The 22992-nt window shown below is 41.9% G+C and overlaps 2 protein-coding genes across 19 annotated transcripts in view; both read right to left on the bottom strand.

Moving 5' to 3' along the window:
- Nucleotides 1-22992, bottom strand: part of LOC309713847 (protocadherin alpha-C2-like) — a 199247-nt gene that overhangs the window by 54056 nt on the left and 122199 nt on the right. Inside the window, exon 1 of one of the 18 annotated variants that reach the window (XM_082545736.1) lies at nt 20320-22808. The exons of 13 other annotated variants lie outside the window; for them this stretch is intronic. In XM_082545736.1, coding sequence (XP_082401862.1) covers nt 20320-22707 — 2388 coding nt within the window. In that variant the 5' untranslated portion in view covers nt 22708-22808. Of the gene's footprint in view, nt 1-22; nt 2488-3439; nt 5914-6739; nt 9240-16864; nt 19369-20319; nt 22809-22992 lie in introns of those variants that run through there. 4 more of the 18 variants (XM_082545720.1, XM_082545724.1, XM_082545726.1 and 1 more) reach the window with 4 other exon arrangements.
- LOC309715808 (protocadherin alpha-8-like) lies at nt 10011-15204 on the bottom strand (the record flags this gene model as incomplete). Its single annotated transcript, XM_082549254.1, has 2 exons — nt 14556-15204; nt 10011-11497 (listed from the first exon to the last, which is right to left on the bottom strand). Exons 1-2 carry the CDS (start codon nt 15121-15123, stop codon nt 10011-10013), a joined length of 2055 nt encoding a protein of 684 aa, XP_082405380.1. The 5' UTR covers nt 15124-15204.

The following is a 22992-nucleotide window of genomic DNA, read 5'->3' as shown; positions in this document are numbered from 1 at the left end:
GACTTAAGTTCAAATTACCTACCTTCTCTTTGTTAGGTAAAGTCTGAGTTCTTGTAAAAGTGTCTCCTCCGTTAATACTGATCAGTTCTCCATCTACAGGCGGAAACGGGGCGGGGAAGACCACTACGTCACTCTTGAGCGTGTCTGAGCTGAAACACACGTCATACTGCTGAGTAGCTTTAGAGTAAGACCAGCTCCCGTCAGGGTGGGTGGTGATCATGGGGGCGCTGTACCTGCTGAAAGTGCCGTCTGTCCTGTGACATCTGACTGCTATTAAAGTGATGAGGCTGAGCAGAAAGATGACGGACACCGACACAATGGCGATCAGCAGGTACAGGTTCAAATCCGAGAAGCTGTCCTCCTTTACAGGCACATGTCTGAACTGAGTCTGGATTTCAGCCGTGCTTTCAACCACCACCACATCAATAGACACAGTAGCTGACAGGGAGGGTTCTCCGTTATCAGAGACCAAGACCACCAAGGGGTGAGTTTTGAGGTCATTGTCACTCATTCTCCTCTTAGTCCTGATCTCCCCGGTGCTGGTTCCGATCCTGAACAGGTTGTTTCCTTTGGGCTCAGACAGGTGATAAGAAAGCAGCGCATTGTATCCAGAGTCCGCGTCTACAGCCCTGATCTTTGCCACAAAGTATCCCGCTTCAGCAGAATAGGGGATGCTCTCACTGTTAACGGAGCCATGCTCAGAATATGGCGCGAGAATCATGGGACTGTTGTCATTTTCATCCAGGATTAAAACGTTGACAGTGACGTTGCTGCTGAGCGGAGGAACACCAGAGTCTGTGGCCTGAACTTTAACCTGGAACGTTTTTAACTCCTCATAGTTAAAAGACTGCAGGGTGATTATATCTCCAGTTTCTGAATTTATATTTAAAACAGATGAAACTGGAATGTTTTTAAGAGAACTATCTAACAGTGTGTAAGTCACCTTTGCATTAACATCTAGATCAGCATCGAAGGCATTTACTGTATAAATTACTGAGCCTGTTGGACTGTTTTCTTTGACATAAACACTAATAAAAGGCTCCGTAAATCGGGGTGGATTATCATTAACATCAGAAACATGAACAGTAATGACTTTGTTACTGAACAGAGGTGGAGCTCCTTCATCCGTGGCTGTAATGGTGACATTATAAACAGAAGTGGTTTCTCTGTCCAGCGGTCCATCTACAACTAAAGAATAATCATTTTTGTAGTTGGATTTGAGATTAAACGGAACAGATCCAACTACCTTACAGCTGGTTACACCATTCTTCCCTCCATCTTTATCACTTACTGTAATAAAAGCAACAATAGTCCCCAGTTCAGCGTCTTCTTTTACTGGCGTTATCAGTGACGTCACTGATATTTGTGGGGGATTATCATTCATATCAATTATCTCTATCAGTAATTTAGCATGTGCACTACGAGGAACGGTACCCTGGTCCGTTGCTTGTACTCTGACTTCATAAGCAGGCGTCTCCTCATAATCCAATCCACCCTTCACTGTGATTTCTCCTGTTTCTGAATTGAGATCAAAAATATTTGATGGATCAATATTCCCTCGTTTGATGAAGGAATATAAGATTTTACTGTTCATGCCTTCATCTAAATCTGTGGCATTTAACTTGATAACAAGTGTTCCGGGAGTGACATTTTCTTTGACACGCACTTTATAAAGCAGTTTGCTAAACGCGGGAATATTATCATTTACATCGATTACATTCACATGTATCTGCAATGATCCCGTTCTTGGAGGTTTTCCTCCATCTACAGCGGTCAGTATTAGATTGATTACTGACTGTTTTTCTCGGTCCAAAGCTTTTTGCAGCACCAGCTCAGCAGACACACCGTGCTCTCCGCCGCTCTGCACATCAAGTGAGAAATGCTCATTTTGACTGAGCTTGTAGGTCTTTACTGAGTTGCTTCCTATGTCTGCGTCCACGGCCACAGGGAGAAGATATCGCTCTCCCGTCAACGATGATTCAGAAATATTTAAGTAATACCTGCTTTCGAGAAATGCAGGTGAATTGTCGTTTACATCTAATATATTAACCTCTACGCGATGTGCAGTCATTGGATTGCTTAGAAAAGCTTGTAATTTTAAGGAGCATTTTATAGTCAGTGGACAAAGCTCCTCTCGGTCTATCCGCTCCTCAACTAAGAGATTCCCACTCCGTAAGTTAACGTTAAGATATGTCTTACTGTAACTGGAAACCAAGCGTAGATCCCTGTTTTCTAGTTCCTGTACATTGATGTTTAAATCCTTTGCGAGATTCCCCACCACTGTGCCTTTGTTCACCTCCTCGGAAATCGAGTAGGCTAACTGCGAAGCAGCCCAGTGCCAAAGACAAAGAAACACAACAATGCGAATCCAGACGTGTTCCTCCTTTGGTAGAATATACATTGTTGATCCACAAAAAGAAGTGAACACAAGTGAACATTAATCCTCATTTGAGAAATGTACACCCGAAGCGATAAGTTATATAAGGAGCTCCTACTCTCATGGACACAGCACCTTCCGCGGGTGTGCAATGGCCGATGAGTATTTCATTTTTTCCCGTGCAGGGAGGAGTTTTAACTACATGAATACATTCAGGTCTATGGTCTCCTGCGACATCATGTGGACAAAGACTACTAACAGCATTCTACATAGCCGAATATCTTAAGCAATAGTGAATGTTTCGTTTTTGTTTGGAAATAAAAACTTGTTGTATTTAGAATGTAAGGGGAAAATCTCGTTAGTGGAAAAGCTCGATTATTTCAGTGAGTTAACAAGCATGTACGCAGTTAAAGTAATTCATTATTTACACTAACAAAGATTATAATTCTGATTTTAAATCTAGGCAGTCTTGAAGCTCTCTCTCTCTCTCTCTCTCTCTCTCTCTCTCTCTCTCTCTCTCTCTCTCTCTATACACACACACACACACACATATATATATATACATATATAATAACTAAAAGCGTGTTATTGAATGATCCTACACAATCACCTCGTATAAAGCTTGGTGCACAACGTCTAGCACCACGGACAGTGAGTTTTCACCACATAAAATTTCACGTCTTTCACATCACTAGAAAACGACAGCAGCTGTCACATATTTGAGTTTGTGGTTTTGGTCAACATGGCGAACCGTGTTGATTACATAAAAATGACTGACAATTATTCCAAGAAAGGAGGTGATAGCACGGCATCAAGGGCCACAAAAGATCAGCTATTTTTTCTTGTGAACTGTGAAGACTAATAAATGAATTAATAACTAAATCTCAAAATATCATTAACCATTGAATTTTTGCGCCCAGAAATTCACTTAAATGATTTTTTGGCTAAGTGTTGAAAGTACTGAAAGCTAAATCAAAGCTTAATTGCTCTTATGTTCAAAATAATGTATCAACGTCAAACAGTCTTGTGAAGATGGATTAAGGTTGGTGTTTTGTTGCCTACCTTCTCTTTGTTAGGTAAAGTCTGAGTCCTGGTAAACGTGTCTCCTCCGTTAATACTGATCAGTTCTCCATCTACAGGTGGAAAGGGTGCGGGGAAAACCACCACGTCACTCTTGAGCGTGTCTGAGCTGAAACACACGTCATACTGCTGAGTAGCTTTAGAGTAAGACCAGCTCCCGTCAGGGTGGGTGGTGATCATGGGGGCGCTGTACCTGCTGAAAGTGCCGTCTGTCCTGTGACATCTGACTGCTATTAAAGTGATGAGGCTGAGCAGAAAGATGACGGACACCGACACAATGGCGATCAGCAGATACAGGTTCAAATCCGAGAAGCTGTCCTCCTTTACAGGCACATGTCTGAACTGAGTCTGGATTTCAGCCGTGCTTTCAACCACCACCACATCAATAGACACAGTAGCTGACAGGGAGGGTTCTCCGTTATCAGAGACCAAGATCACCAAGGGGTGAGTTTTGAGGTCATTGTCACTCAATCTCCTCTTAGTCCTGATCTCCCCGGTGCTGGTTCCGATCCTGAACAAGTTGTTTCCTTTGGGCTCAGACAGGTGATAAGAAAGCAGCGCATTGTAACCAGAGTCTGTGTCTACAGCCCTGATCTTTGCCACAAAGTATCCCGCTTCAGCAGAATAGGGGATATTCTCACTGTTAACGGAGCCATGCTCAGAATATGGCGCGAGAATCGTGGGTCTGTTGTCATTTTCATCCAGGATTAAAACGTTGACAGTCACGTTGCTACTGAGCGGAGGAACACCAGAATCTTTGGCCTGAACTTTAACCTGGAACGTTTTTAACTCCTCATAGTTAAAAGACTGCAGACTGATTATATCCCCAGTCTCCGAATTTATATTTAAAACAGATGAAACTGGAATGTTTTTAAGAGAACTATCTAACAGCGTGTAAGTCACCTTTGCATTAACATCTAGATCAGCATCGAAGGCATTTACTGTATAAATTACTGAGCCCGTTGGACTGTTTTCTTTGACATACACATTAATAACAGGCTCCGTAAATCGGGGTGGATTATCATTAACATCAGAAACATGAACAGTAATGACTTTGTTACTGGACAGAGGTGGAGCTCCTTCATCTGTGGCTGTAATGGTGACATTATAAACAGAAGTGGTTTCTCTGTCCAGCGGTCCATCTACAACTAAAGAATAATCATTTTTGTAGTTGGACTTGAGATTAAACGGAGCAGATCCAACTACCTTACAGCTGGTTACACCATTCTTCCCTCCATCTTTATCACTCACTGTAATCAAAGCAACAATAGTCCCCAGTTCAGCGTCTTCTTTTACCGGTGTCATTAGTGACGTCACTGATATCAGTGGGGGATTATCATTCATATCAAATATTTCTATAAGCACTTTAGCATGCGCACTGCGAGGAGAGATGCCGTGATCTTTTACTTGTACTCTGACTTCATAAGCATGCGTCCCTTCATAATCTAATCCACCTTTCACTGTGATTTCTCCTTTTTCTGAATTGAGATCAAACATATCTGATGGATCACTGCTGCCCCTTTTGATGAAAGAATACAGTAGTTTACTGTTCATGCCTTCATCTAAATCTGTGGCATTTAACTTAACCACAAGTGTTCCGGGTGTAGAATTTTCTGTCACTCTCACTTTATATAGAGATTTGCTAAACACCGGCGCATTATCATTGGAATCTATTATGTTTACTGTTATTTGAAGTGTTCCTGATTTGGCAGGTTTTCCTCCATCTACAGCGGTCAGAATGAGATTAACTACCGACTGTTTTTCTCGATCTAAAGCTTTCTGCAGCACTAATTCAGCAGAAATTGCATGTTCATCACCGCTCTGTACATCAAGCGAGAAATGTTCATTTTGATTCAGCCTGTAGGACTTCACCGAGTTACTGCCTAAATCTGCATCTTCCGCTATAGGCAGTAGGTATCGTTCTCCTGCTGAGACTGTTTCAGATATATTTAACGAAAATGACTTTTCAATGAATTCTGGTGAATTATCATTTATATCTAACACGGTCACTTCGATGCGATGCACATTCACTGGATTGCTTAAAACAGCCTGTACTCTTAGGGAACACTGCACCGTTCTCAGACAAAGCTCCTCTCTGTCAATTCTGTCGTTAACAAAGAGGCTTCCGGTTCTTAAATTCACGTCAAAATATTTCTTACTGTAACTCGAAATAATACGCAGATCCCTGGTTTCCAGCTCTTGTACATTGAGGTTTAAGTCCTTTGCGACATTCCCTACCACAGTGCCTTTGTTCGTCTCCTCGGAAATGGAGTACGATAATTGTGGAGCAGACCAGTGACAGAGACAAAGAAGTATAACCATATGAATCCATGCACAATCTCGGTTTCCCATAGTTGAACAGTCAACGCATAAATCTGTAAATCCAGATGATTCTATATCCTGTAAATATCCGCTATAAACACCATTATCCAGCAGCAGCAGCCCTTCTCGCCACAGTATAGTCCCAGTGTGTCTTTAAACTGGTGTCCAATGACGGCCTCAGTATTCCCGTACAGGGTGGAGTTATAGATATACAATTGTTTCTACGGTCTCCAACGACACCGTGTGGCAAATGTTAGACGACTCAAGAGAAATATGAGCAACATTAAGCCCCCATGATTTGTTGCATTACAAATATTTTACAATTACATTTCCAGTCTTAGAGTTTTTGTCTTGGTCAGTTGTCAGTTTTTATATATAATACTTAAATATTTGCGCATATCCGTTTTTAGACATGAACCCGAAACTCTGAAGAGGCATTAAAGGCTAGAATATTACCTCAGTAGTGCAGTGTATTTAGAAAGAAAGTGAATTCACAGCAAATTAAAATGAAATAAAACAGAAGTGATACAATAATAATAATAATAAAAAAAGAAAACACCTCTTCGCCAAAATATGACCTTGTGCTTTTAACTAATTTTAATAAAAAAAAAAAAAGGTTCTGAGTATACTGGCACTGAGAGTTCAATCGTAACGTTGCATCTTTGTTTCAGCACCACGGATAGCGCTGTAGCCACCAGCATGAACAATGATTTGTTAAGCAGACAGGAATCTAAAAAAACAGGGGAACAAACTGGGCACGATCGCTTTGTTCTCGAAGTGTGGTAGATAAGAAGGTTAATCGTGAGTGCTGATATTACAATAAGCGGTGATATTAACGGCTATGACAACCGGGGGATTCCTACTTTTTCGTTGCTTTAATTTGAGAGTCTGATGATGCGGTGAATATAAAATCTAAATTGTAAACAGAAAGCACTCGAATAAAAACTCAAAAGCACATACCTTCTCTTTGTTAGGTAATGTCTGAGTCCTGGTAAAAGTGTCTCCTCCGTTAATACTGATCAGTTCTCCATCTACAGGTGGAAACGGGGCGGGGAAAACCACTACGTCACTCTTGAGTGTGTCTGAGCTGAAACACACGTCATACTGCTGAGTAGCTTTAGAGTAAGACCAGCTCCCGTCAGGGTGGGTGGTGATCATGGGGGCGCCGTACCTGCTGAAAGTGCCGTCTGTCCTGTGGCATCTGACTGCTATTAAAGTGATGAGGCTGAGCAGAAAGATGACGGACACCGACACAATGGCGATCAGCAGATACAGGTTCAAATCCGAGAAGCTTTCCTCCTTTACAGGCATATGTCTGAACTGAGTCTGGATTTCAGCCGTGCTTTCAACCACCACCACATCAATCGACACAGTAGCTGACAGGGAGGGTTCTCCATTATCAGAGACCAAGACCACCAAGGGATGAGTTTTGAGGTCATTGTCACTCATTCTCCTCTTAGTCCTGATCTCCCCGGTGCTGGTTCCGATCCTGAACAGGTTGTTTCCTTTGGGCTCAGACAGGTGATACGAGAGCAGCGCATTGTATCCAGAGTCTGCGTCTACAGCCCTGATCTTTGCTACAAAGTATCCCGCTTCAGCAGAGTAGGGGATGCTCTCACTGTTAACGGAGCCGTGCTGAGAATATGGCGCGAGAATCGTGGGACTGTTGTCATTTTCATCCAGGATTAAAACGTTGACAGTGACGTTGCTGCTGAGTGGAGGAACACCAGAGTCTGTGGCCTGAACTTTAAACTGGAACATTTTCAGCTCCTCGTAATTAAAAGACTGCAGGCTGATTATGTCTCCAGTCTCTGAGTTTATGTTTAAAACAGTTGAAATCGAAAATTCTTTCGGATAGTTCTCTATTAACGAATACGTTAATTTAGCATTTTCATTTGTGTCAGCGTCACATGCTGTCACTTTTGTGATTATGTCTCCCACTTTACTGTTCTCTTTCACGTAAATATTAATATAGCCATCTGGAAAACTCGGTGCATTATCATTAACATCAGAAATGTGCACAGTGATTACAGCACTGCTTGAAAGAGGCGGACTGCCTTCATCGGTAGCGATTATAGTTACACTGTATTGTGATAAAGTCTCCCTGTCAAGCTGACCGTTAACTACTATTGAGTAATAGTTTTTGTAATTTGACTTTAATTTAAATGGGATGGAATCTTTCAATTTACAACTGGTGAGGCCATTTTGCCCCCCGTCTTTATCCGTTACAGTCACAAGTGCAACTACTGTTCCAATTTCAGCATTTTCCTTTACTGGGCTCATAAGTGAAGTTACTGAAATCTGTGGTGCATTGTCATTGACATCAACAATCTCTAACAGCACTTTAGAATAACCGCTACGAGGGGAAGCGCCTTGGTCGCTAGCGCGCACTCGTAATTCATATGCAGTGTTTTCCTCGTAATCCAGATTACCCTTCACAATGATTTCACCGCTCTCAGGAATAACAATGAACTTTTCAGGGGAATCTACATTTCCTCTTTTCAGTAAAGAATACCTGACGTCTGAGTTTGAACCCTCGTCCAAGTCTGTTGCATTTAATTTGAGTATTGTTGTACCTATAGGCACACTTTCACTGACGATTACTTTATGAAGCGGCTTACTAAATGAAGGCGTGTTATCGTTAACGTCTATGACATTCACAAAAATCTGCATGGTGCCAGATCTCACAGGCTTTCCCCCATCAACGGCTGTCAATGTTAGTTTAATAACGGATTGTTTCTCTCGATCTAAAGCTTTTTGCAGCACTAACTCAGCAGACAAATGGTCTCCTCCGCTACTGACATCTATGGAGAAATGCTCGTTTGGACTTAATTTGTAGGATTTCACTGAATTGCTGCCAGTGTCTGCATCCTGAGCTGCCGGGAGCGGATACCTCTCTCCCGTTGAAGATGATTCGGAGATATTAAACACATGGATTTGTTCAAGGAATGTCGGAGCGTTATCGTTGACGTCCACAATGCTGACTTCAACGCGATAAATATTCATGGGATGGTTTAACAGTCCCTCTATATTTAAAGAACACTTTGGTAAATTAGGACAAAGCTCTTCTCGGTCTATTCTTTCGCCAACGAACAAAGCTCCTGTCCGTAAATTAGCCTCAAAATATGCCTTACTGTATCCCGATACAATCCGAAATCCTCGTTCCTCCAGTTGTTGTGTATTAATGTTCAAATCCTTCGCGATATTCCCCACTACCGTGCCTTTGTCCACCTCCTCAGAAACGGAGTAGGAAATCTGAGCAACACAGTAGCCGGATAAACAAAGAGTAATGGCGAACAACATCCATTCCCCCTCTCTGTGGTGTCGGAGACTCATTCTGTTTTGTAGATATTATTCCAGAGAAATAAACGCACTTCATTCACTAATGCAGACAAATATCCGAAAGACTACCAAGCTCTCTACATGTAGATACCATCGTTCATGACGAGGCGATTTACTAACCCGGACAGAAACGCAGAGGCTGTCTCTTATTTCACCAACAGTGAAGGTGGAGCTTTAACTCATAATTTACATCAGTGAGTTTGTGGTCTTGGGCGACATCTAGTGTTCCTTTTATCGACAACAGTTTAATATTTAGAGATTGTTTGTTTTCCCAAACACACCAGAAATGGATCACGAATATCAGATGTCATAAGATATTAACTTTTTGTGTTGCAGAAAACGTCGTGCACACTAAAAAAAGCCAGGTAAATTGGAACTACGCAATCAGGGAAGAGTTTTGTTAATTAGAAAAGAGAAAATCTTCACATTCAGTTAAAACATTACAAGTTATATAACCAACGATTTTGCCTTTCCAGGTGAACATATTAGGTACTGTAAATTATATGGTACAAATTATGGACCAGCTGATCATTTATGGGCATGTAACTTCAAAATTTTATTTATACAAGTTTATGGTGTTGAGACTCACAGATAAGCTATTTTAGGACATGAAGCTAAACACGAAAGACTCGCAGACAAAGAGAAATCAGCACCGCGGAGAGCGCCTTTCCCATTATGCAGCTTCAGACCATATAATTACTAGTTATTTACTGTGTTAGACCAGCACTTTTCATATAGTCGATTGATTAAGAAAATACTTCAGTGAGGGAAGTCATATTTGCAGCATTACACTAATAAAAACGTATGTAATCTACTTTTCTGTATGAATGTACGAATTTTGCATTAAACCATGTACACTGACATTACAGTATTATGCTATGTGTGGGTATCAAAATACAGACAGGGGTGGTATCCCTTTAACTGGAATTAGTGGTTGAAAGCATCTTACCTTCTCTTTGTTAGGTAAAGTCTGAGTCCTGGTAAAAGTGTCTCCTCCGTTAATACTGATCAGTTCTCCATCTACAGGTGGAAACGGGGCGGGGAAGACCACTACGTCACTCTTGAGCGTGTCTGAGCTGAAACACACGTCATACTGCTGAGTAGCTTTAGAGTAAGACCAGCTCCCGTCAGGGTGGGTGGTGATCATGGGGGCGCTGTACCCGCTGAAAGTGCCGTCTGTCCTATGGCATCTGACTGCTATTAAAGTGATGAGGCTGAGCAAAAAGATGACGGACACCGACACAATGGCAATCAGCAGATACAGGTTCAAATCCGAGAAGCTGTCCTCCTTTACAGGCACATGTCTGAACTGAGTCTGGATTTCAGCCGTGCTTTCAACCACCACCACATCAATAGACACAGTAGCTGACAGGGAGGGTTCTCCATTATCAGAGACCAAGACCACCAAGGGATGAGTTTTAAGGTCATTGTCACTCATTCTCCTCTTAGTCCTGATCTCCCCGGTGCTGGTTCCGATCCTGAACAAGTTGTTTCCTTTGGGCTCAGACAGGTGATAAGAGAGCAGCGCATTGTATCCAGAGTCTGCGTCTACAGCCCTGATCTTTGCCACAAAGTATCCCGCTTCAGCAGAATAGAGGATGCTCTCACTGTTAACGGAGCCATGCTCAGAGTAAGGAGCGAGAATTGTTGGATTATTATCATTTTCATCCAGGATTAAAATGTTAACAGTCACGTTGCTGCTGAGCGGAGGAACACCAGAGTCTGTGGCCTGAACTTTAAACTGAAAACTTTTTAACTCCTCATAGTTAAAAGACTGCAGACTGATTATGTCTCCAGTCTCTGCGTTAATGTTTACCATTGTAGACACCGGCACTGATTTACTGTTACTCTCTAAAAATGAATATCTCACCTGACTATTCCGGTCAGTGTCCGCATCATGTGCAGTTACCCTTTTAATAATCTCCCCAACTTTACTGTTTTCTTTGACGTAGACATTAACAACCGATTCTGAGAAATTAGGCGAATTGTCGTTTATATCAGAAACGCGAATAGTAATCACAGTTGTGTTCATTAAGGGCGGACTCCCTTCATCGGTCGCTGAAACTGTAACATTGTATTGGGAGGTAATTTCTCTGTCAAGGGCCCCGTCAACGACTAAAGAATAATAGTTTTTGTAGTTGGTTTCTAGTTTAAAGGGAACATCATTTTTTATTTTACATTTAATTTCCCCATTCTTACCTCCATCGCGGTCGAGTACGGATACAAGTGCTATCGCAGTACCTACACCTGCGTCCTCCTTGACGCTGCTGAGGAGTGACGTCACTGTTATCGCCGGAGCGTTGTCATTTACGTCTATTACCTCAACCAGCACCTTACAGTGAGCAGACATCGGTGGCTGGGCCTTATCGTTAGCTTCTGCGCGGATCTCAAACGCTGTATATTCCTCATAATCAACATTAGCTTTGACTGTGATCACCCCCATTACAGGATCAATGTGAAAAATCTCTAATATACGATCCTGCCCTTTACTTCTCAAAGAATACATTATCTCACCGTTTGTTCCCTGATCTGCGTCTGTTGCATTTAGTGTAATCACATTTGTCCCGATTGGTGTATTCTCGAATAAACGAGTTTTGTACAAGGGGGTACTAAACACTGGTGGGTTATCGTTTATATCTAAAACGTGTATAATAACTAGTGACGTGCCAGATCTGGATGGAGTCCCTCCATCTGTAGCAATCACTGTGAGATTTATCACAGGCTGCTTCTCTCTGTCCAGCGTTTTCTGTAAGACTAGTTCGGCATAGACGCTTTCTCCGCCTTTGATAGTAGCGAGAGAAAAATATTCATTCGGCGTCAGCTTAAAAGCGTTAACCATATTCTTCCCCACATCTGCATCAATAGGCTCAGACAAAGCGAATTTCATCCCAGGCAGAGTATTCTCTGCTATGTCTATAATCTGAGACCTTTCCGTGAATAACGGGTCGTTGTCGTTGACATCTAGAATATTTATTTCTACGCGATAGAGCTTTAAAGGATTGTTTATCACAGCTTCTACATTGACTGTGCATTTTAGGGTCTTCGCACAGAGCTCCTCTCTGTCTACTCTCTCATTAACATAGAGAGCACCGGTTTTTAGATTTACCTCGAAATATTTTCTTTTCGAGCCGCTGACAATCTGAAACATGCGAGATTCCAGTTCCTGAAGGCTGAGATTTAAATCCTTAGCGATATTTCCCACAGAAGTCCCCACATCCACTTCCTCAAACACGGAATATGAGAGCTGCACAGATTGCGCTTCCCGACAACACTCCAGCAGCACAAGCACCAGATATGAAACAATAGACATCCTCATTGGTACATGCATAAATCCACAACGTAATTGAAACGCAGATCCCAACAAGGTCACCTTTTCACAATTTCTATAGTTACTATAAATACACTTTCAGATATGCGCTAAATTATAGTGTACACCTACATGTACAAAATAATATATACACCCTCGGTCCTTTCGCACCGTCCTTGCCGTTTTTGTCAAAAAGCCCGGAGAGCCACATCCTCTTGTACAACTGGGAGGAGCACGAAACTACAACACAGAAATCTCAGTGTCACAGTCTGCGGCGCCACCACGTGGACATCTGCCACAACTGTCACAATATCTCTTTCATAAATAGTCAACGGATGTTTGTGAGCGATTCTTAGTATTTCACCTTCTTTTTTACTGTTGGTAAAATGCATCTGAAATGTTACTAAATTAATTTAATACTATATGTAAATTAAATTCACAAGTTGATTGATTTCGTCTGATAATGAACAGAACAAAAAACACATATACACACCACCGAATCCACACTGTGTATGTATAAAACGAAAATAAAACAGAAAATATAAAATGTTCTCCAAATTGTACTTAATATACTGGTTAATTTCTGTAATGAAATAACACAACTGGAAATGTTAAATACCGCTTTAACAGGTTCAGCCTGGGTCCTTGCAAGTGTCTCCGTGAAGTACAGGTGCAATTTTTTTATGCTACGGTTGACCTAAAAGGTTCAGAAAAGAAAGTTTACCCTTACCTTCTCTTTGTTAGGTAAAGTCTGAGTCTTGGTAAAAGTGTCTCCTCCGTTAATACTGATCAGTTCTGCATCTACAGGCGGAAACGGGGCGGGGAAGACCACCACGTCACTCTTGAGCGTGTCTGAGCTGAAACACACGTCATACTGCTGAGTAGCTTTAGAGTAAGACCAGCTCCCGTCAGGGTGGGTGGTGATCATGGGGGCGCTGTACCTGCTGAAAGTGCCGTCTGTCCTGTGGCATCTGACTGCTATTAAAGTGATGAGGCTGAGCAGAAAGATGACGGACACCGACACAATGGCAACCAGCAGGTACAGGTTCAAATCCGAGAAGCTGTCCTCCTTTACAGGCACATGTCTGAACTGAGTCTGGATTTCAGCCGTGCTTTCAACCACCACCACATCAATCGACACAGTAGCTGACAGGGAGGGTTCTCCGTTATCAGAGACCAAGACCACCAAGGGGTGAGTTTTGAGGTCATTGTCACTCATTCTCCTCCTAGTCCTGATCTCCCCGGTGCTCGTTCCGATCTTGAACAAGTTGTTTCCTTTGGGCTCAGACAGGTGATAAGAAAGCAGCGCATTGTATCCAGAGTCCGCGTCTACAGCCCTGATCTTTGCCACAAAGTATCCCGCTTCAGCAGAATAGGGGATATTCTCACTGTTAACGGAGCCATGCTCAGAGTAAGGAGCGAGAATTGTTGGAGTATTATCATTTTCATCCAGGATTAAAATGTTGACAGTGACGTTGCTTGTAAGTGGAGGAACACCAGAGTCTGTGGCCTGAACTTTAAAGTGGAAAGTTTTTAACTCCTCGTAGTTAAACGAGTGCAGGCTGACTATATCTCCTGTCTCTGAATTAACAGTTACCATTGAAGCCATTTGCATGGTCTTGGAAGAGCTGCTAATTAAATGATACATTGATTTTGCGTTTTCATTTAAATCCAGATCTGTTGTTGTCAGTTTATGAATAGTAGTTCCAATCGGACTATTCTCTTTCACATACAGAGTAATTGGAGAGTTCGGGAATTTAGGAGGGTTGTCATTTACATCAGAAACGTGAATAGTGATAACAGTTGTGCTGGACAGAGAGGGCGTCCCTTCATCTGTAGCTACAATATATATATCATATCGGGAAACAGTCTCTCTGTCAAGAAGCCTGTCCACTAGCAAAGAATAATAGTTTTTATAGTTGGATTTTAATTTAAATGGCACAGAACCTGTTATCTTACAGTTTGTGAGGCCATTTTTACCCCCGTCTTGATCAGTGATAGTCACCATAGCAACAGCTGTGCCTATTTCGGCGTCCTCTTTCACTGAACTCATGATTGAAGACACTGAGATTTCTGGAGCATTGTCATTAACGTCAATGACTTCAACTAAAACTTTGCCATGTGCACTGCGAGGAGGAGTTCCTCTGTCTCGGGCTTGAACGCGGATCTCAAATGCTTGGTTTTCCTCATAATCAATATTTCCTCGCACAGTAATTTCCCCAGTATTATTATTCAGGGAAAATTTGTCATCAGGGTTTAAACGTCCTCTTTCTGTAAATGTGTAGACAACCTGACCATTAATACCATCATCTAAATCACTCGCAGTGAGTGTTAGTAACGGTGTGCCAATATTTGCATTTTCAATTACTTGGACTTTGTAGAGAGATTTACTGAACACGGGTGAATTATCGTTCACATCCAGAACATTAACTTGTATTTGCAAAGTCCCCGTTTTGGGAGATTTTCCTCCGTCTATCGCAGTCAGAGTGAGCTCAATAACAGCTTGTTTTTCTCGATCTAAGGCTTTCTGCAGCACCAACTCAGCAGACACACTCTGGTCGCCAGTACTCTGTATATCTAAAGAGAAATAATCATTCGCGTTCAATTTATAAGTCTTCACTGAGTTAGCGCCAACATCTGGGTCATGCGCTATCGGCAATGGATGCCTTTCTCCGACATATGAGGACTCATACATATCAATTGTAGATATATCTTCTTGAAAAGACGGGGCATTGTCATTAATATCATTGATTACAACTTCAATTCGATGAAGACTGCGAGGGTTACTCAGTATGGCCTCGATATTTAAAGAGCACTTTACCGTATTAGGACATAGCTCCTCCCGATCAATTCTCTCGCTAACGAAAAGTACTCCAGATTCAAGATTGATATCAAAATACGGGGGTTTATACCCAGATGTAATCTGAAGACCCGCTGACTGAAGCTGCTGCACACTAAGATTTAAATCCTTCGCTAGATTTCCCACCGCAGCGCCTTTGTCCACCTCCTCAAAAATGGAATAGGATATCTGAGCCACGGACCATTCACAGAGACAAAGAAGGCTGAAAAACAGACTCCAAATATTATCCCATTGTCTTCGAGCAGCCATCGCTGTTTATACAAAAGTATGAAATCCTGATTTATACTTCCTGGAAAGAAACGCCAAATATGAAAAATATCCCTTCATGTATCCACTCTCGCCAAGGATCCTCACTCATTAGGGCCTTGATCGTCTGTGCGCTTCTTTCACAAAGCAATGCCAGATGGTGACGTTTCATCTTTTCGTCATTAAATGAGGAGGAGTTTCTAAACGCCAACGACTATATTTTTTTGCATGGTCTCTAGCGGCATCTTGTGGCATTTCTGTATTCGGTTACATGGCCCGAAATATAAGATGTTTTTTTTTTAATATAAGGTATAACAGAATTAAAATCCATGCAGAATAATCCACAAATTACGTTTTTTTTTTGGATGACATATACAGTTTAATGAATTCGTTTGCATTATTAATTATCTTTTTTTTAAATTATTATTCATCTTTATTTTTGTACACCGCCCAATATTCAGCACAACGGACAGCACCAGACTATAACGAGACAAAACAGAAGAAAGCTGCTGCCAGCACCATGGACAGCGGTTCAGTGCACTTTCAATGCATGCGGTTCAACTGCTAAACATAATTAGTACCCGATTTACCAAAATACAGCTATTAAACTATATGCCACTAATCTCTATGTGGCCGTAAACCAATAAAAATCTTAGGATGCCCTTTAAAAGTTGTAAACGTTCTTAAGAACAATTTACCGACTTACTCTGACACGTTTATTATATTTATACGGTGGCCCTGAGAGGCCAAACGGACTGCAACTTAAGAAAACAGGAACAACGACAAAGGAAATAGGAAAAACGAAAACACAAATACGAAAAAACTGATTTTCAAAAGCACAAGGGAAGTGTTTCTGGGGAGACAATGACCCGACGGACCAGTTGCAGGAACCAAAATATGCTAAGAATTGCGCTGGGAGACACTTAAAAGAAGTGGAGGATCTATCGGTTTTGTGAGGAAAGAAAAGATAAGAGGTAAGCGTGTTAGCCTAAAAATCCATCATCAGTATTATAGGAATCATGATAAAACACACCTAGCTTGTTTTGGGTTCCTCCAACTGGTCCGTCGGGTTCTTGTCTCCCCAGAAACACTTCCCTTGTGCTTTTGGAAATCTGTTTTTTTTCTATTTCCGTTTTAATTTTTCCTATTTCCGTTGTGTTTGTGTGCTTTTGTAGTGTTTTTCTTTTTGCTGGTGTTTTCTTAAATTGCAGTCCGTTTGGCCTCTCAGGGCCACCGTATATTTAACACATATTTAACAGATCTGTTAATTCATTATCTGACATTCAGTGATATACAAAAATCTTACTTATTCAGAGCAGCATTTCCTTACCTTCTCTTTGTTAGGTAAAGTCTGAGTCCTGGTAAAAGTGTCTCCTCCATTAATACTGATCAGTTCTGCATCTACAGGTGGAAAAGGGCCTGGGAAAACCACCACGTCACTCTTGAGTGTGTCTGAGCTGAAACACACGTCATACTGCTGAGTAGCTTTAGAGTAAGACCAGCTCCCGTCAGGGTGGGTGGTGATCATGGGGGCACTGTATCTGCTGAAAGTGCCATCTGTCCTGTGGCATCTGACTGCTATTAAAGTGATGAGGCTGAGCATAAAGATGACGGACACCGACACAATGGCAACCAGCAGGTACAGGTTCAAATCCGAGAAGCTGTCCTCCTTTACAGGCACATGTCTGAACTGAGTCTGGATTTCAGCCGTGCTTTCAAACACCACCACATCAATCGACACAGTAGCTGACAGGGAGGGTTCTCCATTATCAGAGACCAAGACCACCAAGGGATGAGTTTTAAGGTCATTGTCACTCATTCTCCTCCTAGTCCTGATCTCCCCGGTGCTGGTTCCGATCCTGAACAGGTTGTTTCCTTTGGGCTCAGACAGGTGATAAGAAAGCAGCGCATTGTATCCAGAGTCTGCGTCTACAGCCCTGATCTTTGCCACAAAGTATCCCGCTTCAGCAGAATAGGGGATGCTCTCACTGTTAACAGAGCCATGCTCAGAGTAAGGAGCAAGAATTGTTGGATTATTGTCATTTTCATCCAGAATTAAAACGTTGACAGTGACATTGCTGCTGAGCGGAGGAACACCAGAGTCTGTGGCCTGAACTTTAAATTGAAACATTTTCAACTCCTCGTAGTTAAAAGACTGCAGGCTGATTATGTCTCCAGTTTCTGAGTTAATGTTTACCATTGTGGGGAGAGGAAGTGATTTACTATTACTATCTAATAGTGAATAGCTCACCTGACCGTTGTTGCTGATGTCAATATCGACTGCAGTCACCCGTTTTATAACTGTTCCTACCTTGCTGTTTTCTTTCACAAAAACACTTATTAAAGACTGTGAAAAACGTGGCGTGTTGTCGTTAATATCAGAAAGGTAAACAGTGATAACACTAGTGTTAGAAAGTGGAGGGCTCCCTTCATCCGTAGCTGAAATTTTGACATTGTACTGAGGGGTCTCCTCTCTGTCTAGATGTCCGTCAACAACTAAAGAGTAATAATTTTTGTAATTTGTCTCCAGTTTGAACGGAACTTTATTTAAGATTACACATTCAACTTCACCGTTTTTACCACTATCTGTATCTAGAACTGAAACAAGTGCAATAGCAGTGCCTATTTCAGCGTCCTCATTTACTGCATTGAGAAGTGACGTCACTTTGATTTCAGGAGCGTTGTCATTTAAGTCTATTACTTCAACCAGCACCTTACTATGGGCTGCCATGGGAGGCTGGCCTTTGTCTCTAGCTTCTGCTCGGATCTCGAAAGCTTTTCTTTCTTCATAGTCGATTTTGGCTTTGACTGAAATAACCCCTGTCTCAGGGTCAATTTGGAAAATATCCAAAATATGATCCTGATCCTTACTTCGTAAGGAGTACACTATTTCACCATTTGTTCCTTCATCAGCGTCAGTCGCATTTAAGGTGAAGATCGTAGTGCCAATCGGGCTATTTTCGAGTGTTTTAATTTTGTAAAGAGTGCTACTGAACACTGGTGCGTTATCATTACTGTCTAACACACTTACTTCAATTTCTGATGTCCCCGTGTTTGGTGGAGACCCTCCGTCTATTGCAGTTAACAAAAGTTGTATACTTGCTTGTTTCTCACGATCCAGGGCTTTCTGCAGCACTAACTCTGGAGATATACTCTTTCCTCTTTTATGTGTGGCAAGACTGAAATATTCATTAGTACTCAGCTTATATGCACTAACACTGTTTTTACCCACGTCAGCGTCGCTTGCCTCCGATAACGCAAATCTAAACCCAGGCAGTGTGTTCTCTGCAATTTCCAGTATTTGAGATTTCGTGTTAAATGATGGCGAGTGGTCGTTCACATCTCTAATTTCTATCTCCATGCGGTAAAGCTTTAACGGATTGTTTATCACAGCCTCTACGGTAACCGTGCATTTGGGCTCATCTGTACAAACCTCCTCTCGATCTATCCTCTCACTGACATACAGAAATCCGGTCTTTAGATTTATCTCAAAGTATTTCTTTTTAGATGCAACAATCTGAAACAAACGGGAGGCCAACTCCTGCACGTTAAGGTTTAGATCCTTGGCGATATTTCCGACATTAGTCCCCGGATTCACCTCCTCTGAAACGGAATAGGAGAGCTGTGCAGCCGCCGCTTCCCAATAATAAGCCAAGAGCACAATCAAAAGAAATGTGACAATAGCGCTTCTTCTCGTCGTTAAATGCATACTTCCGCCGGAATACAGCAAATAATATATCCACAAATCCGTTCCCAGTGTTAGATGGTAGGATATGACAAAAATCAAGGCGACTGTGATATTTTTAAAGAGAAATGCTCCATTATGCCGCTCCTTCCCTTCCCTCGTCTCTTTGTGATGAAAACCAAAGCTATTCCCCTTTTACCCTGGGAGGAGCGTCCACCTTTCTGTGCCACGGTCTACAGCGTCGCTACGTGGTAATATGAAGAAACTACACACATTGGTAAGAACTAAATTATTCCTGTTCACTCAGACACGCCCACAATCACACAATTCCAAAATACTGTGAGTTATTTAAAAGATTTTTATACGTGCGTTAATAAAATAACACTTTATTTGAAGTTACGCCATCACCGACACTGGCATCGTAGTATTTATTGTCGTATTTCTTTGTTGAATCATCCAAACAATATATATTAAGTAAGGTCAATATTCTCATTCAGGTGAAACACCGCAAGTTGTACAATTCAAATCACCAAGCAGTATTGCAGGTGCAAAAGTTTGCACTCCATTTTCAAAGTAAGACAGATAATAAGGTTTCAAATCTCAAATTATTAATTGTATTCATCTGAAATGACAAAGCAAGAAATCCAGTTTTTTTTTTACACTTAGTCGTTTACAATTAGACTTACAGACTTATAGTAAGTAAACTTAAAAATTGCCTTAATTAAAACAAAACGAAACAAAAATACCCCGCCCCCCCGCCACCAAAAAAACCCCAAACAAAACAAAACAAAACAAAACAAAACAAAAAAGACACTGTTACGTGGATTGGTTGTCAAGAAAAGACAATAACTCCCTACAGCTACGGATATTTCATGGGGCAAGTTTTGTAAACTTTCAATACCATAGACAGCGAAATATGCAGACAAAAGAAAGGACACCGCAAAAGTCTAAACTACAGCCACAGCGACTTTTTATTGTAACTTAAACCAGCCTACTCCAAAAAGAATATTTTGTAGTACAGTGTGTAAAGTTTTATTTCACTGTTAATTATCGTAATAATTGGAGGGGAATAATAAACGTAAATTAGTCATTGGCCTTACCTTCTCTTTGTTAGGCAAAGTCTGAGTCCTGGTAAAAGTATCTCCACCGTTAATACTGATCAGTTCTGCGTCTACGGGTGGAAACTGGGCCGGGAAAACCACTACGTCACTCTTGAGCGTGTCTGAGCTGAAACACACGTCATACTGCTGAGTAGCTTTAGAGTAAGACCAGCTCCCGTCAGGGTGGGTGGTGATCATGGGGGCGCTGTACCTGCTGAAGGTGCCGTCTGTCCTGTGGCATCTGACTGCTATTAAAGTGATGAGGCTGAACAGAAAGATGACGGACACCGACACAATGGCGATCAGCAGATACAGGTTCAAATCCGAGAAGCTGTCCTCCTTTACAGGCACATGTCTGAACTGAGTCTGGATTTCAGCCGTGCTTTCAACCACCACCACATCAATAGACACAGTAGCTGACAGGGAGGGTTCTCCGTTATCAGAGACCAAGACCACCAAGGGGTGAGTTTTGAGGTCATTGTCACTCAATCTCCTCCTAGTCCTGATCTCCCCGGTGCTGGTTCCGATCCTGAACAAGTTGTTTCCTTTGGGCTCAGACAGGTGATAAGAGAGCAGCGCATTGTATCCAGAGTCTGCGTCTACAGCCCTGATCTTTGCCACAAAGTATCCCGCTTCAGCAGAATAGGGGATGCTCTCACTGTTAACGGAGCCGTGCTGAGAGTAAGGAGCGAGAATTGTTGGATTATTATCATTTGCATCCAGAATTAAGACCTTAACAGTCACGTTGCTGCTGAGCGGAGGAACACCAGAATCTGTGGCCTGGACTTTAAATTGAAACATTTTCAACTCCTCATAATTAAAAGGTTGTAGAGTGACTATGCCTCCAGTCTCTGAGTTAATGCTGATCATTGTAGAGAGCGGCCCTGCGTTATCACTGACTAATGAATATCTCACCTGCCCGTTTTCGCCAGCGTCAGCGTCAGTTGCACATACAGTTTTTAAAACAGTCCCGACAGGACTGTTTTCTGCCACATATATATTAATTACAGTGTCTCCAAACAAAGGTGCGTTATCATTTACATCAGAAACCTGAATAGTAACTACACTGGTGCTAGAGAGAGGGGGACTGCCTTCATCAGTAGCTTTAATAGTGATATTGTAGTGCGACACAAGTTCCCTGTCTAGAACGCCACCAATGACCAAAGAATAATAATTTTTATAATTTGTCTCCAATTTAAAGGGGACCGAATTCAATATCTCGCATTTGACTTCACCGTTTTTGCCCCCGTCTTCGTCGAGAACCGAAACAAGTGCAATAGCAGTGCCACTTTCAGCGTCCTCCTTAAGTGTACTGAGCAGTGACGTCACGGTGATGTCGGGGGCATTGTCATTTAGATCCACCACCTCTACGAGTACTTTACATTGTGCTGTTAGCGGAGGTTGGCCTTTGTCCGTAGCCTGCACACGGATTTCAAAAGCAGGGTTTGTTTCATAGTCAATAGTTCCTTTAACTGTTATTATTCCTGTTTCCAAATCAATTTCAAAGATTTCTAATACATGATCCTGATCTTTCGAATTAAGTAAATATACGATGTCGTTGTTTGCACCCTCGTCAGCATCAGTTGCAGCCACTGTTACTACTGTAGTGCCTGATGGTGCATTTTCTTTAATACTTGTTTTATACAATGATTTTTTAAAAGTTGGGATATTATCATTTATATCCAACACATTAATTATGATCTCTGACGTGCCTGATTTAATAGGTGTCCCTCCATCTATAGCCGTCAGTGTGAGTTTAATTACAGCCTGCTTTTCTCGGTCTAACGCTCTCTGAAGAACTATCTCTGCCGAAACACTGTCCCCTTTGTGCACCGCTAAAGAAAAATGTTCATTCTGGTTCAGCTTGTAAGTGTTAACACCATTTCCCCCCACATCGGCGTCGTAAGCCGACAGCACAGGGAACGTAGCTCCCGGCAACACGCTCTCTGCAATGTCTATAGTTTGAGATTTGGCACTGAAAGACGGGGGGTTATCGTTTACGTCAAGAATATTGACTTCAATACGGTAAAGTTTCAGCGGATTGTTTATCACAGCCTCCACGTTTATTGTGCATTTTGTAGCTTTAGCGCAGAGCTCTTCCCTGTCTATTCTCTCACTCACGTAGAGAAAACCTGTCTTCAAATTTACATCGAAATGCTTCCTTTTTGATCCAGTAACAATCTGAAACATACGTGACTCCAGATCCTGTACATTTAGGTTCAGATCCTTGGCGAGATTTCCAACGGAAGTCCCCAGGTTCACCTCCTCAGACACGGAATATGAGAGCTGAGTGGATACCGCTCCCCAGTTATACTCCAAGACAACAAGCATTAGATATATCCCGAAGGACGCCTTTCTTCTCGGCAGATACATAATTCCATACAACATAGATCCTTATGTCGGTCTGTTTTTCGCTTTTTGGCGGCGAAATGTATTTTGTGAGACTAAAGTAAATGCCAGTGCATTTTTCTCAAGCCTCCCCACTTCGTCCTGCCTCTCATCCTAACAAAGCACAGACAAAATGATCCTTCTATTGTGGGAGGGGCCTTCAACCATCAGCGATCAGCCGGCGGTATTACGGTCTAGACTGTCGCCCCATGGTCATTTTAAGTAACTACAGTTAAGGAATGAATGCAATCAAATCCTGCTGTTGTGTTTGAAATAATAAGACTT

Source organism: Aulonocara stuartgranti, assembly GCF_965226115.1.
Source record: "Aulonocara stuartgranti genome assembly, chromosome: 2".
Lineage (NCBI taxonomy): Eukaryota > Metazoa > Chordata > Actinopteri > Cichliformes > Cichlidae > Aulonocara > Aulonocara stuartgranti.
This window is presented reverse-complemented; position numbering and strand designations above follow the sequence as displayed.